The sequence below is a fragment of the Somniosus microcephalus genome, unplaced genomic scaffold (genome assembly GCF_052327205.1).
Source record: "Somniosus microcephalus isolate GS21.2 unplaced genomic scaffold, FLI_Smic_1.0 unresolved_chr2, whole genome shotgun sequence".
NCBI lineage: Eukaryota > Metazoa > Chordata > Chondrichthyes > Squaliformes > Somniosidae > Somniosus > Somniosus microcephalus.
The window spans coordinates 86,872,801-86,895,469 of NW_028225180.1; the positions used below are offsets into that span (position 1 = coordinate 86,872,801).

The 22,669-nt window shown below is 52.7% G+C and overlaps 1 protein-coding gene across 2 annotated transcripts in view; it reads left to right on the top strand.

The window, feature by feature from the left end:
- Positions 1–22,669, top strand: part of tmem223 (transmembrane protein 223) — a 53,652-nt gene that overhangs the window by 28,197 nt on the left and 2,786 nt on the right. For both annotated transcript variants that reach the window (XM_085976290.1, XM_085976288.1), the window contains 2 exons: positions 8,035–8,242; positions 13,295–13,412. In XM_085976290.1, the coding sequence (XP_085832416.1) occupies positions 8,035–8,242; positions 13,295–13,412 (326 nt within the window). The remainder of the gene's footprint in view (positions 1–8,034; positions 8,243–13,294; positions 13,413–22,669) is intronic.

Genomic DNA, 22,669 nt, shown 5'->3' on the forward strand with positions numbered 1-22,669 from the left:
CAGGGCACTGGTGAGACCACACCTCGAGTACTGTGTACAGTTTTGGTCGCCTCATCTGAGGAAGGATGTTCTTGCCATGGAGGGGGTGCAGCGGCGATTCACCAGGCTGATACCAGGAATGGCGGGAATGACCTATGAGGAGAGACTATGTAGTTTAGGGATGTACACACTGGAGTTTAGAAGATTGAGAGGGGACCTCATAGAAGTGTATAAAATTCTGACAGGTCTAGACAGACTGGATGCAGAAGGAATGTTTCCCTTGGCGGGTGAGAACAGAACTAGAGGACATAATTTGAGGATAAGGGCTAAACCATTTAGGACAGAGATGAGGGGGAATTTCTTCACTCAGAGAGTGGTGAACCTGTGGAACTCATTGCCACAGAGGGCAGTGTACGCCAGCTCATTAAATATATTTAAGAGGGAATTAGATATATTTCTACGGGCAAAAGGGGTTAAGGGTTACGGAGAGAAGGCGGGGACGGGATACTGAATTAAAAGATCAGCCATGATCTCATCGAATGGCGGAGCAGGCACGAAGGGCCGAATGGCCTACTCCTGCTCCTATCTTCTATGTATCTATGTAGATCAGCCAGCGGCTTGGATCAGAGCAATAAAATCACACTATACCAGTGTTAAGCTAAAAAATACCGCAAATGGGTCCATAATGAAAATTAACACACCAGGAGACAGTTCAATCACGACTGTCAACGCGTACAATACCGGAACAATATTAGTGCAAGGCAACCTCGACAAATTTGCAACGGCCTTCAGGACACTGAAAAGATCAACTACGAGGGGAATGAACAGCCCCAGAGTGGCCCGCACTCCCCCCAACATTGACAACTTACCAGGAGAAAATCTGCATGGTCAAGGGATGAACGAGCCACACAGTTCAAACCAGACACTAACCCCGGGGAACCACAGCCACACGATACAACTGACAAACCCCAGCATAACTACCACGGAGGAAGCCACACATAGTTCCCCTACCATTCCCAGCCCACCAAGAGAAGAACAGCATAGCCAGGAAGTGAGTGAGCCTTCCAGGGCCGACCAGCTTAGCCAGGAAGTGAGTGAGCCTTCCAGGGCCGACCAGACACATACCCCGGGATCACACAGCCAGATACAACCAAAAGATAAATTTAATCAATTAGAGATAGAGATGGTTAAACTTAGAGAGGAGGTCCTCAAATTGAATGACAAACAAAAGCAGGAGAGGGAGAGACACAAGAGAGAGCTGAATAGACTTGATAACCAGGTGAATCTACTTAAGAATCAGGTGAAAGAGCTGCAGGAAAAAGAAGAGAGCCATAGAGGAGAGAAAACACCATTAGACCAGCAACCAGAGACTAGAGATAAGACAAGACAGAGCCGGACGGAACGGCTGCACTCCCACACGGAACAAAAGCAACAGACACACAATACAAGGGGTGCCACACAGACCGACCAGCATACTGATTCGCAATCTTCCCCCACCACCATGGAACCACAAGCGAGCCGCTCACAAGAGGTACGCACACACCAGACACCCCAGCCCAGCACACACACTATGAGTCCAGGCGAAAGCCACCAGACAGTAAACACAAACAAGGCTGACGTCGTAATACTCATAGACTCAAATGGGAAATTTCTATGGGAGAAAAAGCTCTTCCCTAGAAGTAAAGTAGAAAAGATTTGGTGCCCAACAACAGACAGAGCCATGGGATGGCTGACCAAAGCCAGATTAGGCTCCCCCCAACACATAATAATACACACGGGCACAAATGACCTAAAGGCCAAACAGAAAGAGGTAGCAACATCGCTCAGAGCAATGATTAGGAAGGCAAGCAGTACATTTCCAAACACTAGAATCACTGTTTCCACAATATTGCCGAGAACAGACTTCAACAACAACACAATTCATGAGATAAATGCCAGCATAGCAACAGAATGCGAATCAAACCACAACGTACACCTGGCCCAACACCCCACCCTCGATGAAGAATGTCTTTACGACCACGTCCACATCCAAAGGCAAAAAATATCGATCTTTGCTAAAGCCCTGAAGGACGTCGCTTTTAACCGGGTCCATACCCAGACTCCAAGAGGACCCCCCCCCGACAACCAGAGATCAGCGGGGTACATATCAGGAACACTACAAAGACCACCACCACACCAACCGAGACCGGAGAGGATCCCCATGCAAAACAACATTATCAGACCTGCACCACTCCTGTCCCACAGGGGAATAGGACCGCTACCAGCCAGACAGAGGGAGAGATGCACAGGACGTACGCAATACCTCAGACAGAAACAATCCATTAAGAGACAATAAGCAGATGTGCAGCAACATCTACTTCCGCCTTATGGATCAAGGACTAATTAATAGAAAAGAACTGTAATCAAATTGTATTAACTTTTGTAGACAACTGGGGTGATCTTTTTTTCCCCCCACACTTAGACACGACAAACACGTACCACTCTTTAACCTATCATAGAAAAAGATAAAACTTAACATGAAATCCTTATATATTTCGACCTGGAATATCCAAGGTCTACGCTCTTCAGTGCGAGAAGTGAAGAGTAGGACCCCAGAGTTCATAGAGGAAACTAAAGATCTAGATATTATAATTTTACAGGAAACTTGGTATAAAGGAAAAGGACACACCGGTTGTCCCCAAGGGTACACTGAGCTAGTGGTCCCCTCCAATAAATTACCAAGTGTAACCCAAGGCAGAGACTCCGGAGGCATACTGATCTGGTTTAAAACAGAACTTAAGAATTACATCAAATTTATAAAAAAGGGCGAAAGCCATATGTGGCTCAAACTTGAGAGGGAGATTATCTCAAACACCCAAGATGTTTACATTTGCGCACTTTATATCCCTCCAATCGATTCCCCGTACTACAACGAGGACACCTTCTCCAACATGGAGGGGGAAATTATCCAATACCAGGCCCAGGGGAACGTGTTGATCTGTGGGGACCTCAATTCAAGAACGGGCGAAGAACCAGACTTCACCAATAATCAGGGAAACAATTACGTATTCGGGAATAACCACTTTGACATCCCTTCCCTTCCATACAGGCATAACTGCGACAAGCAGTCAAATACCAACGGTAAACAGCTACTACAGCTCTGTCGAAACCTGGGTCTGTACATTGTCAATGGTAGGTTCATAGGAGACCTCCTAGGAAGATCGACCTACTGCTCACCTCTTGGCTGCAGCACAGTAGACTATATGATTACAGACTTGGACCCATCCTCTTTCAGAGCATTCACAGTCAAACCACAAACAACACTGTCAGATCACAGCCAAATTACTATGTTTCTCAAAAAGACAGAAACAAACAACATAGAAACACAACCCAGTAAACTGTACAACACCAAAAAATCGTACAGATGGGCCAAAAATGACACGGAAAAATACCAGGAAACAATTAGCAATGCATCAACTCAAGCTCTCTTAGACACCTTTCTGGATAACATATACACTCACAATAAAGAAGGCATAAACCGGGCAGTTAGTAAACTAAACAATATTTTTGATAATTTGGCAACAAATGCAAACTTGAAAGCTCGCAAGAACAAACCCAAAACAAAAAACTATGAAAAATGGTTTGACCACGATTGCCATAACATGAGGAAAAAACTTAGAAAACTATCAAACCAAAAACACAGACATCCAGAAAACGAGGAATTACGCCTTACTTATTGTCAGACGCTAACACAATACAGAAACACACTCAGGACCAAAAAAGAGCAATTTATTAAGAATACACTCAGCTCCATGGAGGAATCCATTGAGTCGAATTGTTTCTGGGACAACTTGAAAACACTACACAAAAAACAACACGACGATTTGTCCATTCAAAATGGGGACACATGGGTAAACCACTTTGAAAAATTATACCAGAAAAACACACTAAGACCAGAGCAACACCAAATACGCAAAAAACTAGAAAAGCTTGAAATGGCCATAAAAGATAACCAAAACCCGCTAGACGCCATAATAACAGAAAAAGAACTTCTTGAAAAACTCAAGGACCTGCGACCAGGAAAAGCTTGCGGGACAGACGGCATACTAAACGAGATGATTAAACACGCAGACGACAAACTGAAACTGGCTATCCTAAAACTCTTCAACTTGGTTCTGAGTGTCGGTTATTTCCCTGACATCTGGAACAAAGGACTCATAACACCCATATACAAAAGTGGGGACAAAATCGACCCAAACAACTATCGAGGCATCTGTGTAAACAGTAACCTGGGGAAGGTATTCTGTAGCATCATAAACAAAAGACTTATAAACTTCCTTGAAGAGCACAATGTCTTGAGTAAAAGCCAAATTGGATTCCTGCCAAACTATAGAACATCCGATCATATCTTCACCCTACAGACCCTAATTGACAAACACGTTCACCATAACAAAAGCAAAATCTACGCATGCTTTGTAGATTTCCAGAAGGCTTTCGACTCCATCTGGCATGACGGTTTATTCCTGAAACTTATCGAAAGCGGGGTAGGAGGTAAAACATATGATGTAATTAAATCAATGTATACAAACAATAAATGTGCAGTTAAAATTGGAGACAAACAAACAAAATACTTCCCACAGGGGCGGGGGGTGACGCAGGGCTCGCCAATCTCACCGACACTCTTTAATATTTACATTAATGGATTGGCAAAACTACTTGAACAATCTACAGCACCCGGCCTCACCCTATATGAATCCAAGGTTAAATTCCTCCTCTATGCCGACGACCTGGTTCTGCTGTCACCAACTAAGGAGGGTCTACAGCAGAACCTGGACCTGCTGGAGTCGTACTGCCAGACTTGGGCCCTGACAATAAATCCCCAAAAAACCAAAGTCCTTGTGTTCCAGCAAAGATCCAAACAACATGGACCCACAATAAATTTCACAGTAGGAACAACCAAAATTGAACAAACCACTCACTACACATACTTGGGCTTAAAAATCAGTTCTACGGGAAACTTCAAACTGGCTGTGAATGAACTGAAAGAGAAAGCAAGAAGGGCTTTCTATGCCATCAAAAAATCAATCCAAATAGAAATCCCAATTAGCATTTGGCTCAAAATTTTCAAATCAGTAATTGAACCAATTGCACTCTATGGCAGTGAGGTCTGGGGACCACTAACACAACAAGATTTTGCAAAATGGGACAAACACCCAATTGAGATCCTACATGCGGAATTCTGTAAAAGTATCCTCCGGACTCAAAGGAAAACAGTAAACAACGCATGCAGGGCGGAACTAGGCCAATACCCATTAATAATCACGATCCAAAAAAGAGCCACCAAATTTTGGAATCACCTACAAATGAGCAACCCCCAATGCTATCACTACGACGCCCTGAAATGCCAAGAGTTGACCATAAAGAAGAATACCCTCAGTCAACTAGTCCTGGGACTCAATAAAGTAACTAATAACAATACTAACAATAACCAGTCCCAGGACAGTGACAGGGTAACACAAAGAATTCGACCCAACACAATCGTCGCTAAGCAAAAGGAAAAATATCTGTCATATTGGGCAGAAACAACAAAAACCCAAAGCAAACTCAATTGCTACTTGGACCTAAACAGACAATACAACATAGCTGATTACCTGACCATGGTAAAGGATAACAAACTGAGAAGAACCTTGACAAGGTACAGACTTAGCGAACATAGCCTAGCGATCGAAAAAGGCAGACACAGGCAGACCAGGCTGCCAAGAGAAGACAGGATATGCTCTCACTGCAGTCAGGGAGTAGTTGAGACAGAGATGCACTTCCTCACAGCCTGTGGAAAATATCAGGGCATCAGAGAGAATTTCTACCAAAAATTCTCACAAATATGCCCTGAATTCAGAAATCTGACTGACAACCAAAAACTCCCATTCCTACTGGGGGAGGAGAGAAGCTGTGTAACACTGGCGGCACACTATGTTACAGCTTGCCATGAACAGAGGGACAACCAGTAAACTAAGACAAGAGTATATATAAACAAGGCGAATGTATATTTATAAACTCAGGGATATACCTGTTTATACACTGTATGAATGGAACCGCGTTTATGTGTTCAACCATAAATGTATTTTGATGCTTTGGCAACATAAGATGTACCTTATCATGCCAATAAAGCGATTTGTATTGTATTGTACTGTATTGAGAGAGAGAGAGCGAGAGAGAGAGAGAGAGAGAGAGCGAGAGAGTGAGAGAGAGTGTAACTATGTTACAGCTTGCCATGAACAGAGTGACAACCAGTAAACCTAAGAAAAGAGTATATATAAATAATGCGAATGTATATTTATACACTCAGGGATATACCTGTTTATACACTGTATGAATAGAACTGCGTTTATGTGTCCATCCATAAATGTATTTTGATGCTTTGGCAACATAAGATGTACCTTATCATGCCAATCAAGTGATTTGAATTGAATTGAATTGAAAAATTGAGAGAGAGAGAGAGAGAGAGAGAGACAAAAAAGACAATACTGCAGATGCTGGAAATCTGAACTAAAAACAGAAAATGCTGGAGACACTCAGCAGGCCAGGGCAACATCCGTGGAGAGAGATACAGAGTTAACGTTTCAGGTCGATGACCTTTCGTCAGAACTGGAAAGAGCTGGAGATGGATCAGGTTTTTAAGCAAGTGTAGGGGCAGGGAAAGGGGGGAGGGGAGGAAAGAACAAAAGGGAAGGTCTGTGATAGGGTGGAAGGCGGAGAGGTTAAGAGACATTAAGAGATATTCAAGGCGAGAGGAGATGGTAATGGGACAGGTTAATAAACAAAGGATGGCTCGAGATGAGGTGTGAATTGCGCTGGCAGAATGGAGGGCAGCTGCCCTGTGGGAGAGAGAGAGAAAAAACAGACAAAAAGTGTGGATAAAAAATATATACATGATAGGGGCCGAGGTTATAGTCTGAAATTGTTGAACTCGATATTGAGTCCAGAAGGCTGTAAAGTGCCTAATCGGAAGATGAGGTGCTGTTCCTCGAGCTTACGCTGAGCTTCATTGGGACAGTGCAAGAGGCCGAGGACCGAGAGGTCCGAGTGGGAGTGAAGCGGTGAATTAAAGTGACAGGCGACCGGAAGCTCGGGGCCACCCTTACGGACTGAACGGAGGTGTTCCGCAAAGCGGTCGCCCAATCTGCGTTTGGTCTCCCCAATGTAGAGGAGACCGCATCGTGAGCAGCGAATACAGTATATTAAATTGCGAGAAGTACAGGTAGACTATCCTTTATCCGAAAACCTCGGGACCAGCCGAGTTTCGGATAAAGGAGAATTTCGGATTTCGGAAGGTGGGTCGGCGGGGGTCCGCGGGGGGGTCGGCGGGGGGTCGTGCGCACGACTTACGCTGACGCTCAGCGTAAGTCAGTCGGGGTCGGCGGGGGTCGGGGCCGGCGGGGTACGCGGGGGGGGGTCGGCGGTTGTCGGGGCTGGCGGGGTCCGCGGGGGGGTCGGCGGTTGTCGGGGCTGGCGGGGTCGGCGGTTGTCGGGGCTGGCGGGGTCCGCGGGGGGGGTCGGCGGTTGTCGGGGCCGGCGGGGTCCGCGGGGGGGTCGGCGGCTGGCGGGGTCGGCGGTTGTCGGGGCTGGCGGGGTCCGCGGGGGGGGGTCGGCGGTTGTCGGGGCCGGTGGGGTCCGCGGGGGGGTCGGCGGTTGTCGGGGCTGGCGGGGTCGGCGGGGGGTTGTGCGCACGACTTACCCTTTATCCGAACTTCCTCAACCGGAACCCTCTAAAAACCGAAGGTTTTTTCGTTCAGCGTAAGTCGTACGCACGACTTACGCTGAACGAAAAAACCTTCGGTTTTTAGAGGGTTTCGGTTTTCGGAAGTCCGGATAAAGGGTAGTCTACCTGTACAAGTAAATCGCTGTTTCACCTGGAAGGGTGTTTGGGGCTCTGGACAGTGGGAAGTGGGGAGGTATAAGGGCAGGTGTTGCATCTCCTGTGCTTGCGCGGGAAGGTGCCGGGCGAAGGGGAAAGGGTGATAGAGGGTGATCGAGAGAGAGAGACTGTTATTCTAATAATGTGGCCTCCTTCTGTAGGTGACCCCCATTTCTGGTTGCTGGGTAAATGAACTCGGCTCTGTTCTGGAGGTGGAGGTGAATAGAGCCGGCCAGTTGTCTGGCAGCTACCATTCGAACGTGTCAGAGGTGGCGCGCACGGCCGACGGCACCTTCCTTGGAATGTTCCAGGGTGGCACGCATCCAACCTTTGGCTTCGTGGTGAAGTGGTGCAGCCCGAAGACCACAGGTAAACCCCTCGCTGCTTCATTGTCTCGATCAGGGCTGAAGGGAAACTCCTGAACGATTGGACTTCTTCGCTCCGTGACTGTAGGGTCGAGCGTCCCTATGTTGGCAGTGTATCTGACCCCCATCTCTCCTGGGTCGAGGGTCGCAGGTCGTTTGCAATGCTCCCCGTGGGATCTCTGCTACCAAGAGGGTTGTCCCGGGCTACGAATGTTCGAGAGGGGTGGTGCCAGATCTTCAAAAGGGGCAGAGGAGCCTTCAAAAGAAGAGAACTTTTATTTTTAAGGGGCGTTACATAGAATGTACCGCACAGAAACAGGCCATTCGGCCCGTCTGCTCCATGCGGTGTTTCTGCTCCACTCGAGCCTCCTCCCACCCCTCTTCATCTCACCCCATCACCATCTCCTTCTATTCCTTTCTCCCTCGTGTGTTTATCCAGCTTCCCCTTAAATCCATCTATACTATTCACCTCAACCACTCCCTGTGGTAGCGAGTTCCACATTCTCTCCACTCTCTGGGTAAAGAAGTTTCTCCTGAATTCCCGATTGGATTTATTAGTGACGATCTTATATTGACGGCCCCTAGTTCTGGTCTCCCCCACAAGTGGAAACATCTTCTCTACATCTACCCAATCGAACCCCTTCATAATTTTAAAGACCTCGATCAGGTCACCCCTCAGTCTTCTCTGTTCTAGAGAAAAGAGCCTGGGCCTGTTCAATCTTTCCTGATAGTTATAACCTCGTAGTTTTGGTTTCATCCTTGTGAATCTTTCCTGATAGGGCTTTGCTGGAATGGACGGAGGAGTGTCAGCTGTCGTTCAGTGGGCAGCACACTCGCCTCTGCGTCAGAAGGTTGTGGGTTCAAGGCCCACTCCAGAGACTTGAGCACATAAAGCTAGGCTGACACTCCACAGCGCCGCTCCCTCAGTACTGCCCCTCCAACAGTGCGGCGCTCCCTCAGCACTGACCCTCCGACAGTGCGGCGCTCCCTCAGCACTGCCCCTCCGACAGTGCGGCGCACCCTCAGTACTGCCCCTCTGACAGTGCGGCGCACCCTCAGTACTGCCCCTCTGACAGTGCGGCGCTCCCTCGGTACTGCCCCTCCGACAGTGCGGCGCTCCCTCGGTACTGCCCCTCCGACAGTGCGGCGCTCCCTCGGTACTGCCCCTTGGACAGTGCGGCGCTCCCTCAGCACTGCCCTCCGACAGTGCAGCGCTCCCTCAGTACCTCCCCTCCGACAGTGCGGCGCTCCCTTGGTACTGCCCCTCCGACAGTGCGGCGCTCCCTCGGTACTGCCCCTCCGACAGTGCGGCGCTCCCTCGGTACTGCCCCTCCGACAGTGCGGCGCTCCCTCGGTACTGCCCCTCCGACAGTACGGCGCTCCCTCAGTACTGCCCCCTCCGACAGTGCGGCGCTCCCTCAGTACTGCCCCTCCGACAGTGCTGCACTCCCTCAGTACTGCCCCTCCGACAGTGTGGCGCTCCCTCAGTACCGCCCCTCCGACAGTGCGGCGCTCCCTCAGTACCGCCCCTCCGACAGTGCGGCGCTCCCTCAGTACTGCCCCTCCGACAGTGCGGCGCTCCCTCAGTACAGCCCCTCAGGCAGTGCAGCGCTCCCTCAGTACTGCCCCTCCGACAGTGCGGCGCTCCCTCAGTACAGCCCCTCAGGCAGTGCAACGCTCCCTCAGTACTGCCCCTCCGACGGTGCGGCGCTCCCTCAATACCGACCGTCCGACAGTGCGGCGCTCCCTCAATACCGCCCCTCCGACAGTGCGGCGCTCCCTCAATACCGCCCCTCCGACAGTGGGGCGCTCCCTCAGTACCGCCTCTCCGACAGTGCGGCGCTCCCTCAGTACTGCCCCTCCGACAGTGCGGCGCTCCCTCAGTACCGCCTCTCCGACAGTGCGGCGCTCCCTCAGTACCGCCCCTCCGACAGTGCGGCGCTCCCTCAGTACTGCCCCTCCGACAGTGCGGCGCTCCCTCAATACCGCCCCTCCGACAGTGCGGCGCTCCCTCAGTACCGCCTCTCCGACAGTGCGGCGCTCCCTCAGTACCGCCTCTCCGACAGTGCGGCGCTCCCTCAATACCGCCCCTCCGACAGTGCGGCGCTCCCTCAATACCGCCCCTCCGACAGTGCGGCGCTCCCTCAGTACCGCCCCTCTGACAGTGCGGCGCTCCCTCAATACCGCCCCTCCGACAGTGCGGCGCTCCCTCAGTACCGCCCCTCTGACAGTGCGGCGCTCCCTCAGTACCGCCCCTCCGACAGTGTGGTGCTCCCTCAATACCGCCCCTCCGACAGTGCGGCGCTCCCTCAGTACCGCCTCTCCGACAGTGTGGCGCTCCCTCAGTACCGCCCCTCCGACAGTGCGGCGCTCCCTCAGTACTGCCCCTCCGACAGTGCAGTGCTCCCTCAGTACCGCCCCTCTGACAGTGCGGCGCTCCCTCAATACCGCCCCTCCGACAGTGCGGCACTCCCTCAGTACTGCCCCTCCGACAGTGCGGCGCTCCCTCAGTACCGCCTCTCCGACAGTGCGGCGCTCCCTCAGTACCGCCTCTCCGACAGTGCGGCGCTCCCTCAGTACCCGCCTCTCCGACAGTGCGGCACTCCCTCAGTACTGCCCCTCCGACAGTGCGGCGCTCCCTCAGTACCGCCTCTCCGACAGTGCGGCGCTCCCTCAGTACTGCCCCTCTGACAGTGTGGCGCTCCCTCAGTACTGCCTCTCCGACAGTGCGGCGCTCCCTCAGTACTGCCCCTCTGACAGTGTGGCGCTCCCTCAGTACTGCCCCTCCGACAGTGCGGCACTCCCTCAGTACTGCCCCTCCGACAGTGCGGCGCTCCCTCAGTACCGCCCCTCCGACAGTGCGGCGCTCCCTCAGTACCGCCCCTCCGACAGTGCGGCGCTCCCTCAGTACTGCCCCTCCGACAGTGCGGCGCTCCCTCAGTACCGCCCCTCCGACAGTGCGGCGCTCCCTCAGTACTGCCCCTCCGACAGTGCGGCGCTCCCTCAGTACCGCCCCTCCGACAGTGCGGCGCTCCCTCAGTACTGCCCCTCCGACAGTGCGGCGCTCCCTCAGTACCGCCCCTCCGACAGTGCAGTGCTCCCTCAGTACCGCCCCTCCGACAGTGCGGCGCTCCCTCAGTACTGCCCCTCCGACAGTGCGGCGCTCCCTCAATACCGCCCCTCCGACAGTGCAGTGCTCCCTCAGTACTGCCCCTCCGACAGTGCGGCGCTCCCTCAGTACCGCCCCTCCGACAGTGCGGCGCTCCCTCAGTACTGCCCCTCCGACAGTGCGGCGCTCCCTCAGTACCGCCCCTCCGACAGTGCGGCGCTCCCTCAGTACTGCCCCTCCGACAGTGCGGCGCTCCCTCAGTACTGCCCCTCCGACAGTGCGGTGCTCCCTCAGTACTGCCCCTCCGACAGTGCGGCGCTCCCTCAGTACCGCCTCTCCGACAGTGCGGCGCTCCCTCAGTACCGCCCCTCCGACAGTGCAGTGCTCCCTCAGTACCGCCCCTCCGACAGTGCGGCGCTCCCTCAGTACTGCCCCTCCGACAGTGCGGCGCTCCCTCAGTACTGCCCCTCCGACAGTGCGGTGCTCCCTCAGTACTGCCCCTCCGACAGTGCGGCGCTCCCTCAGTACCGCCTCTCCGACAGTGCGGCGCTCCCTCAGTACCGCCCCTCCGACAGTGCAGTGCTCCCTCAGTACCGCCCCTCCGACAGTGCGGCGCTCCCTCAGTACTGCCCCTCCGACAGTGCGGCGCTCCCTCAATACCGCCCCTCCGACAGTGCAGTGCTCCCTCAGTACTGCCCCTCCGACAGTGCGGCGCTCCCTCAGTACCGCCCCTCCGACAGTGCGGCGCTCCCTCAGTACTGCCCCTCCGACAGTGCGGCGCTCCCTCAGTACCGCCCCTCCGACAGTGCGGCGCTCCCTCAGTACTGCCCCTCCGACAGTGCGGCGCTCCCTCAGTACTGCCCCTCCGACAGTGCGGTGCTCCCTCAGTACTGCCCCACCGACAGTGCGGCGCTCCCTCAGTACCGCCTCTCCGACAGTGCGGCGCTCCCTCAGTACCGCCCCTCCGACAGTGCGGCACTCCCTCAGTACCGCCTCTCCGACAGTGCAGTGCTCCCTCAGTACCGCCCCTCCGACAGTGCGGCGCTCCCTCAGTACCGCCCCTCCGACAGTGCGGCACTCCCTCAGTACCGCCTCTCCGACAGTGCAGTGCTCCCTCAGTACCGCCCCTCCGACAGTGCGACGCTCCCTCAGTACCCGCCTCTCCGACAGTGCGGCACTCCCTCAGTACCGCCTCTCCGACAGTGCGGCGCTCCCTCAGTACCGCCCCTCCGACAGTGCGGCACTCCCTCAGTACCGCCTCTCCGACAGTGCAGTGCTCCCTCAGTACCGCCCCTCCGACAGTGCGGCGCTCCCTCAGTACCGCCTCTCCGACAGTGCAGTGCTCCCTCAGTACCGCCCCTCCGACAGTGCGGCGCTCCCTCAGTACCGCCCCTCCGACAGTGCGGCACTCCCTCAGTACCGCCTCTCCGACAGTGCAGCGCTCCCTCAGTACCGCCCCTCCGACAGTGCGGCGCTCCCTCAGTACCGCCCCTCCGACAGTGCGGCACTCCCTCAGTACCGCCTCTCCGACAGTGCGGCGCTCCCTCAGTACCGCCCCTCCGACAGTGCGACGCTCCCTCAGTACTGCCCCTCCGACAGTGCGGCGCTCCCTCAGTACTGCCCCTCCGACAGTGCGGCGCTCCCTCAGTACCGCCCCTCCGACAGTGCGGTGCTCCCTCAGTACTGCCCCTCCGACAGTGCGGCGCTCCCTCAGTACCGCCCCTCCGACAGTGCGGCGCTCCCTCAGTACTGCCCCTCCGACAGTGCGGTGCTCCCTCAGTACTGCCCCTCCGACAGTGCGGCGCTCCCTCAGTACCGCCCCTCCGACAGTGCGGCGCTCCCTCAGTACTGCCCCTCCGACAGTGCGGCGCTCCCTCAGTACCGCCCCTCTGGTTCTAAGTCCTCTTCCTGAATCTGCTGTTGTTTATTGGTTTATTCTCTGTGCAGATGCAATTAGTGTCTGGACGGGACAGTACTTCAAGGAAAATAACAAAGAAGTCTTGGAAACATTGTGGTTATTGCGAAACAGCGTGGACGCTGAAGGCAAGAACTGGGACGCTACCAGGTAATCGTAATGAGGAGAGACAATATAAACTAAACGGTAGAGTTTTAAAGAGGGAGTGGAAACAGAGCGACCTGGGGGTTACGTACACAAGTCTTTGAAGGTGGCAGGACATGTTGAAAAGGCTGTTAAAAAACACACGGGATCCTGGACTTTATAAACAGAGGCCGAGAGCACAAGAGCAAGGAAGTTAGTGCTAAACCTTTATAAATCACTGGTTAGGCCCCAACTGGAGAATTGTGTCCAATTCTGGGCACCGCACTTTAGGAAGGATGTCAAGGCCTTGGAGAGGGTGCGGAGGAGATTTACTAGAATGGTCCCAGGGGATGAGGGGCTTCAGTTAATGTGGAGAGACTGGAGAAGCTGGGGTTGTTCGCCTTAGAGCAGAGATGGTTAAGGGGAGATTTAATAGAGGTGTTCAAAATCATGCAGGGTTTCTGTTGAGTCTGTGTGTCCCAGTTATGCTTAGGATCAATCACTGGACACAGACAACAAGAATAACTTTAACAGGTCGTCACTATTCGGAGGTCAGGGCTGAACTGCCCAGCAAATCCCTACACAACACTTATATACCGGTGTGGTCACCACCGGTATTACAGTATACAGCAGCCAAGAGAAAGTAGTACATCTCTCAAGGTAGTTCTCTTAAGGCGGAACAGGTTACATACACCACAATCCTCCCTTTTTAGCTTAACAGTTATATCCCCATTTAACATAACATAATAACATATATATATATATACAACTTCATGCAAAACAGTTCAAAGATTCAGTCTCTGAGGAGGCCTCCTGATTCGAGTTGGATAACGCCTTTCAGGGGTCTCTGATTCTCGTTGCTGGGGTGACTCATCTAGTTGCTCTCTTATGGATAGGACATCATCATCAGGTACATTCACTTCTGAGGTAGATGCTTCAGGTTCACTAACTTCTTCCACGGTTGTCTCTGCCGTAACCATGGGTTCGACCCTTGTTCTCGATTCTACCAGTTGGTCAGCATGACGCCGTATTACATTTTCACCAATATCTACCGTGTACATCAGGGGTCCTTGTCTGGCCCGAATTGTTTCAGATTGCCATTTCTCGTTTTTATAGTCCCGGGCTAACACTGGTTGTCCTATTTCGAAACGCCGAGTGGTCTTGTTATTTATATGCTGGAACTGTTTGTTTTCAACTTCCCTCCGCACATTTGGTTTTAACAAGTCCAACCTGGACCGCAACCTCCTGTTATAGAACATCATGGCAGGACTTTGGTTTGTCACTGCATGAGTGGCGTTTCGATATGCCAGTAGGAATTTGTCCACCTTGTGTTGTAGTGGAATCTGATCTTCGCTCATGGCCTTTATTGCTTTTTTGAACGTTTGTACAAATCTCTCGGCCAACCCGTTTGTAGCCGGATGATATGGGGCAGAGGTATAATGTTTCACCCCATTCTTCTTCATGAATTTCTGGAATTCTTCTGACACGAACTGCGGTCCGTTGTCTGAACATATTTGTTCTGGCAATCCATTTCTTGCAAATATCGTTCTTAGCACCGCGATCGTCTTTTCCGAGGTAGTGGTAGTCATCTTAATCACTTCTGGCCATTTAGAATGTGCGTCCACCGCAATTAAAAACATGGAGTCCATGAATGGACCAGCAAAGTCAATATGTACACGTTGCCATGGGGTTGAAGGCCATTCCCATGGATGCAGCGGTGCAATCGGAGGTGCATTTTGCACTTTTTGGCACCCTGAGCAGCTTTTCGTCAGATCCTCTATCTGTTGGTCGATACCCGGCCACCACACATAAGCCCTAGCAAGGCTTTTCATCTTGACTCCCCCCAGATGACCTTCATGCAGTTCCTTTAGAACTCTCTCTCTTAACTTAGGAGGAATAATCACCCTTGTTCCATACATCAATGTTCCTTGACAGACGGACAGCTGTTCTCGTCTTGCTGAGAATGCCGGTAACAGTGGATCACCATGGGCTGGCCATCCCTTCACTGTCACTTCGTAGACCCGGGACAGTGTCGGGTCGTTCCTGGTTTCTCTTTCAATACTTGCATTGGTGACTGGTAAACATTCGATGATGGTCGAGTGAAATAACTCAACAGGGTCAACCGTCGGTGCCTCTTCCTCTGTAGGTAGTGGCAGGCGCGACAGCCCATCAGCATTACCATGCTGCTTTGTACCTTTGAATTCAATCTGATATTGATGTGCCCCTAGGAAAAGGGACCATCTCTGGAGTCTCTGTGCTGTCATCACCGAAACACCCTTCTTAGGGTTCAAAATGGATACCAACGGCTGGTGGTCTGTCAGAAGCGTAAACTTTTGGCCCTGCAGGTAATGATTAAACTTCTTTACTCCCCACACAAGGCTGAGAGCCTCCCTATCTATCTGAGCATAGTTGCGCTCCGCGGAGGTCAATGATCTGGATGCGAACGCGACTGGCCTCTCCAGGCCATTTGGCAACTTGTGTGAGAGTACTGCCCCAATACCATATGGAGAAGCATCACAAGCCAAACGAATAGGCAGCGTTGGGTTGAAGTGAGCCAACACTTCCTCTGAGGTGATCAATGCCTTGCTTTTGCGAAAGGCCCTCTTACAGTCCTCGCTCCACTTCCATGGTACTCCCTTCTGCAAAAGAGCGTTCAGCGGGTGCAGCACCGTGGATAAATTTGGCAGAAACTTATGGTAATAGTTAATCAACCCTAGGAACGACCTCAACTGGGATACATTATCCGGAGCGGGAGCCTTCACAACAGCTTCGATCTTGTCAGGAGACTTATGAAGCCCCTCCTGGTCAATGACATGACCACAGTACGAGATCCGCTTCTGAAAGAACTCACATTTCTGGCGATTAACTCGAAGTCCATATTCTTTCAATCTGGTGAGCACCAGTTCCAAATTTGCAAGGTGTTCCTCGTCATCATCTCCTGTAATCAGAATATCGTCCAGGTAACATTGTGTGCCTGGAATTCCCTGTAATACCTGCTCCATGGCCCTCTGCCAAATTGCTGGAGCCGATGCCACTCCAAAAACCAGTCTATTATACCGGTACAAGCCTCTATGCGTGTTGATCGTGAGATACTGGCGTGACTCTTCCTCAACTTCCATCTGTAAGTACGCCTGCGCCAGGTCTATCTTGGTGAAGTGTTTCCCGCCAGACAACGAAGCGAAGATATCCTCAATCCGCGGAAGCGGGTACTGCACCGTGTGAAGCACCGGATTAACAGTGATCTTGAAATCTCCACAGATGCGAACCTTCCCCGGTTCCCCCGGCTTGTTGCTCGATGAACGCTTCATGACGGGAACAATGGGCGTAGCCCACTCACTCCAGTCTACCTTAGACAGTACTCCTGAACGTTCTAGCCCTTCCAGCTCAGCTTCCACAGCAGGTCGTATCGCATAAGGTACCGGTCTGGCTTTGAAAAATTTCGGGTTTGCATGTTCTTCAACCTTGATGTTTGCTGTAATTCCTCTCAGTGTTCCCAGTCCCTGTTGGAACACCTCTTTAGCATCGTCCAATATTCTGGACAATCGCTTAGGTTTGACATCTTTTTTACCGGAATCTACCGTTAGTGCTTTTAAGGAATGCCAGTCCATATTTAATTTCCTAATCCACTCCCATCCCAGTAGTGGTGGACCTCCCTCAGGTAGCACATATAAGTCCATTCCTCGGCTTTCTTTGCCCTTGTGGACCACCTTTACCTCTATCTTCCCGATGGGGTATACTCTTTGCCCCGTGTATGTTTTCAATACAATCTCCGTATCCCGTAGGGGAATATGTGGGAATAACCTTTTGTAATCTTGCTTATTCATGACCGTCAATGCCGATCCAGTGTCCAATTCCATCTTCACTTGGACTCCTGCTATCTGAAGTGTGACCCAAATTGTTTGGAGGTCTGCTTCCTTACCAACATTGTGTACTCTTAGACTACCCAGTTCATTACTGCTGGAGTCTGAATCTGACTTCTGTTCGTTCGAACTGTTCTCTGTCACCTTGTGTACCTTTCTGTACTTTTCCTGCGGTGACTTTTTGTTGCTGGTCTTCTTTCCTGACCGTCATACTTTAGCTATGTGACCAAGCCTGCCACATTTTATGCATTCCTGATTTTTGAACCAGCACTGGTTCTGATCGTGCGTTGTCTTTCCACAACGATAACATTTTACTGTACCCAAGACCATTTGATTGGTGCTGAGTTCCGGTGACCGTAGCTGCATTTCCGCCGTGCCTCTCGCTGCGGCTTCTTGCGATGCTGCAATAGTGACAGCTTTATCAAGCGTAAGATCATTCTCCTCAAGCAGTCGCATTTGTGTTCCTTCTTTTAACAATCCACACACAAATTTATCTCTCAGCGCATCTGCTAGTCCTGTTCCAAACTGACAGTACTTCGATAGCTTACGCAGTTCAATTAAAAATTCAGCGTTGCTTTCGTCTTTCAGCTGCGTTCTTCTGTAAAATTTAAATCGTTCCGCTATCATCAGCGGCGTGGGGTTTAAATGATTTTTCAGGACAGTAACAATATTCGCGAAAGTCTGATCCGTCGGTTTATTTGGTGATAGAAGGTGCTTCAATAGCCCGTATGTCTTCGCACCCATTGAGCTTAATAAGGTTAATGCTTTCTCATCATCTGGTACCTTATTTGCTTTACAATAAACTTCCATGCGTTCTACATACGTGGTCCAATCTTCGATATCGCTATCAAAGGTATTAATGTTCCCATGTTTAGGCATCCTTGCAAGTTTTTAAATTTTTCTTTTTCTCAAAATGGCGGCTTCCCGCGCTTGTCTTCTTCCCCCGCCTACTAAAATGGCGGCTTCCCGCGCTTGGCGGTCTTTCCCGCGCTCGTCTTCTTCCCCCCGCTGACTACAATGGCGGATTCCTGCGATTGCCTTCTTCCCCCCCGCTGGCTGCAATGGCGATTGCCTTGCTGCTGCCGTTCTCGCCTCCCCAGCGGTTCTCAATTCCCCGACGCTGCTTTGCCTCGCAGCCCCGCTTGCAGCCCGGTCCTTTACACCGGCTGCGTTTGAGTTCTCCTCGGCTCTCGTGCCTTAAGCTGCCCCAGTCGCTGCGCCTCTCGGCCTCGATTGCAGCCCGGCCCTTTTTACCGGCCGTGGTCGAGTTCTCCGCCCTTATTCCTCCGTTTTCCCTCCCCTACTCCACAGCCAACGCGGCCGACTTTCTGCTCGTGTCGCTGATCGGCTTACCCACCACCGTGGTAGAAGGGATGATCACTGCCTGTCGCTGATGGAGGGCTTCGTGGTCAGAATTTTTCTTTTTAACCCGGGTTCTCGATGCCTCCCGTGCGATGGTGCTCAGCAGGATGATGAGGGCGGATGCCTCTTCTCGACGCCCGTTCTGAGGACGAAGCTGCCTTGGATGTAAAACTGCCGCAGGGTAAGATCGGACTCGTCGCCACTGTTGAGTCTGTGTGTCCCAGTTATGCTTAGGATCAATCACTGGACACAGACAACAAGAATAACTTTTAACAGGTCGTTACTATTCGGAGGTCAGGGCTGAACTGCCCAGCAAATCCCTACACCACGTTTATATACCGGTGTGGTCACCACCGGTATTACAGTATACAGCAGCCAAGAGAAAGTAGTACATCTCTTAAGGTAGTTCTCTTAAGGTGGAACAGGTTACATACACCAGTTTCGATGGAGTAAATAAGGAGAAAGTGTTTCCAGTGGCAGGAGGGTCGGTAACCAGAGGACACAGATTGAAGATAATCGGTAAAAGAACCAGAGGGGAGATGAGGAGAGTGTTTTTACGCAGCGAGTTGTTGTGATCTGGAATGCGCTGCCTGAAAGGGCGGTGAGAGCAGATTCAATAGTAACTTTCATAAGGAGAATTGGATAAATACTTGAAAAGGAGAAATGTGCAGGGCTGTGGGGAAAGGGCAGGGGGGAGTGGAACTAATTGGGGAGCTCTTTCAAAGAGCTGGCACAGGCACGGTGGGCCGAATGGCCTCCTCCTGTGCTGTGTGATTCTGTGCTACCCGGCCATCTTGTATACTGGGCCGGACAGTGAGCCTCTGGCTTCGAGATTTCAACCAACCATTGTGTAAGGAAACCGTTCATTCTTAACTTTCAGCTGTTGCCTGTTAAAGTAAGTTTCTATTGGAAGGACAATTTACCGTAAAACAAACTGCAGTCAGAGAATCTTCAGCTCATAACAAAATACTGCACAGACACAACAACACCACCTTGCATTTATACAGCGCCTTTAGCGTAGTAAACCGTCCCAAGGCGCTTCACAGCAGCGTAAATCAAACATAAATTGACACCAAGCCACATAAGGAGATATTAGGGCCTAGAAATTCAGTTGGTTGCGCTAGCCGTTAGCGCCTTAGGAGGAGTAGATGTCGGGCGCTAGGCGGCTAGCGCCCGGGCGCAGCGCGATCTGCGCCTCGCCCCAACTTCACTAGAGATTTAGCAGCGGCGCAAAGTCTTTGCGCGCGCTCAGCTGCGCGCGCAGATCATGACGTCGTTTCCTCGTGCAACGCCCTTTGTGCGCCCCCAACCGGAACTTCAGTGGCGACGCCCCATTGTGCGCCTGGCGCCCCTAGCGACTGTTAGAGTGGAACGGTGCTCAGCCGATGCGGCGCGCGGGGGGCGCAAATTAAAGGGCACTCCTCCTGCACTATAAAAGGCTGCCATTTCGCAGCACTCCTTCTTGAGAAACGGATCTTTGGAGAGAGACCAAGGTAGATAGCTTTCTGCTTCGGCCCAACACTCGGACAGGTACTTCTGGCTTCAGGCCAAAGCTTTCCACTAGTCTTTGCCTTCATTGACATCTCATTGTTTGCCAGCATATTATGGGGGCTGCAATGGGTGTCAACGCTGGCTTTCTCAATTACATCCAAAGGGCTCACAGACGCCGTGAGAGAGTGGCAGCCCTGGCTAGACGGAGAGGGGGCAACAGGCGTCGGGAAAGGAGGCCTTACCCGCCCAGGGTATACCGCCAGCAGTTCTCCTATCTCAACATGTCTGAGGAGCAGTGTGTTCGGAGGCTGCGATTCAGAAGGGACGTGGTCACAGAGATCTGCCAGCTGCTTGGCGGTGATCTGCAGCCACAGCTGAGGAGCAGGACGTCTCTGTCGGTGGAAGCGAAGGTGACGGTGGCTCTCAACTTCTATGCCACCGGCTCCTTCCAATCCGCTACTGGGGACATTGCCAACATCTCCCAGTTCGCCGTGCATTGCTGCATCCGCCAGGTGACCAATGCCCTTTTCAAAAGGAGACGTCAGTTCATCTCCTTCTCCATGGCCCTTGCCAAGCAGCAACAGCGTGCAGTGGGCTTTGCAGCATTCGCGGGCTTCCCCATGGTGCAGGGCACCATTGACTGCACGCATGTGGCTTTGCGGGCACCTCTGGAGAATGCCGAGGATTACCGCAACCGGAAGGGCTACCATTCGCTGAACGTCCAGCTGGTGTGTGACCACAGGCAGCTCATCCTAGCTGTCAATGCTCGCTTTCCAGGCAGCAGCCACGATGCCTTCATCCTGCGACAGACTTCTGCGGCAGACATGTTCCAGGCACAGCCTCACCCACGAGGATGGCTTATCGGGGACAAAGGCTATCCTTTGTGTACCTGGCTGATGAACCCGCTCCGTGCACCCAGCACCCCTGCTGAAGAGGGATACAACGAGAGCCATCAAGCGACCAGGAACATCATCGAACAAACAATCGGCGTCCTGAAGCAACGGTTCCGCTGTCTGGATCGTTCCGGTGGAGCCCTACAGTATTCGCCGGAGCGAGTCTCCCATTTCGTGGTCGTTTGCTGCATGCTGCACAACCTGGCTATCCGCAGGACTCAGGCACTGCCACCAGAGATTGGAGGACCACCTCAGGAGGAGGAGGAGGAGGAGGAGGAGGAGGACCAGCACAGGAGGAAGGCACAAAGTGCAAGGGCCGCCCGTCGCCGGCTTATTGAACGTCGGTTCTAGGACCCCTCTCAGGGAATGGCTTGTGCCAATGTCAGCAGATGAATGTAGCCGCTCCACAAGCCCTCAGCCGAGCAGGGCAACCAGGACTTAACAAAAAAAACATGCACACTGCAATTTAACAACAATAATTTATTGCAAACCTCTGCCCTTCCCACATTACATCCTCATGTGGAGAAGCCCCCTCCAAAAACACAAAACTACCAGTCTCGGCCTTACAAAAAGAAAGAAAGACATCAGTCTCGGCCTTACAAAAAGAAAGAAAGACACCAGTCTCGGCCTTACACAAACACAACTGCACCAGTCTCGGCCTTACAACAAGCACCAGGCATTTGTGCATACCTCTACTTTTTGCCCTGCGAGGGCGATGCCTTTTACATCCTTGCCTGGCCCCTGCCCGCCCTGCTGCTCCTCCTCAATGGGAGCCCAGTGGCTGCAGCAAGGCTGGGGGAAGGCTGCTGAGGGGCAGATGGCGAGATGGCAGATGCCCTTGGGGGTCGGCCTGCACCAGCTCTGGCCTTGGAGTGGCCGGCTGCTGACTGCTCCAACTCTGGCTGGGCGGCAGCAGTCTGTCCAGCGGCTCGTGGCAGCTGCAATGGCGGAGTGGCAGTGTCGGCTGCAGGAAGGGTGGCAACCTGGCAGATCGCAGGTGCTCGCTGGTCACCTGAGACATTGGCACTCGCACGGGCCAGCACTGCAGCATGCGCAGCAAACAGCTGAAGAACAGACTGCTGGGCTGCTGCTGCGCGGCGAGTGCCCTGGCGATGCCTGGCTGATCCAGCGAGGGTGGCAGCAGTTAGTGCCCGTGTGGCCCTGGTCTGTGTCCGCATGACACCAGCCAGTGAATGGGCGGCACGACTGAGCACTTGGCTAGAAGCCGACTGTGCTGCCGTGAAGTCCTGCAGACTCCTGGCCTGTGCTGCCGTGAAGTCCTGCAGACTCCTGGCCTGTGCTGCACTGAATTGTTCCAGACTCCTGGCCTGTGCTGCACTGAATTGTTGCAGACTCCTGGCCTGTGCTGCACTGAATTGTTGCAGACACCTGGCCTGTGCTGCTCCGAATTGCTGCACACTCCTTGACAGAGGCTCTATGGAGTCAGGCATCCTTTCCACTGCAGCCATGAGCTCAGTGTGCCTGCGCTCAGCCTGGACGGCCATTTCCTCTAGGAGGCGCACCTCCTCTGCGCTCACCGTCGCAGGACTGGAGGCCGCACTCACCCTCTGGGGAGAAGTCCGCCGAGCTTCCCCACCCCTCCCGCGTTGCTGCAGGCCGCTGGGCCCCGGAGCTTCACTCTCCTCCGACCCTTCCCCCCGGCTCCCCTCCAGGGAAG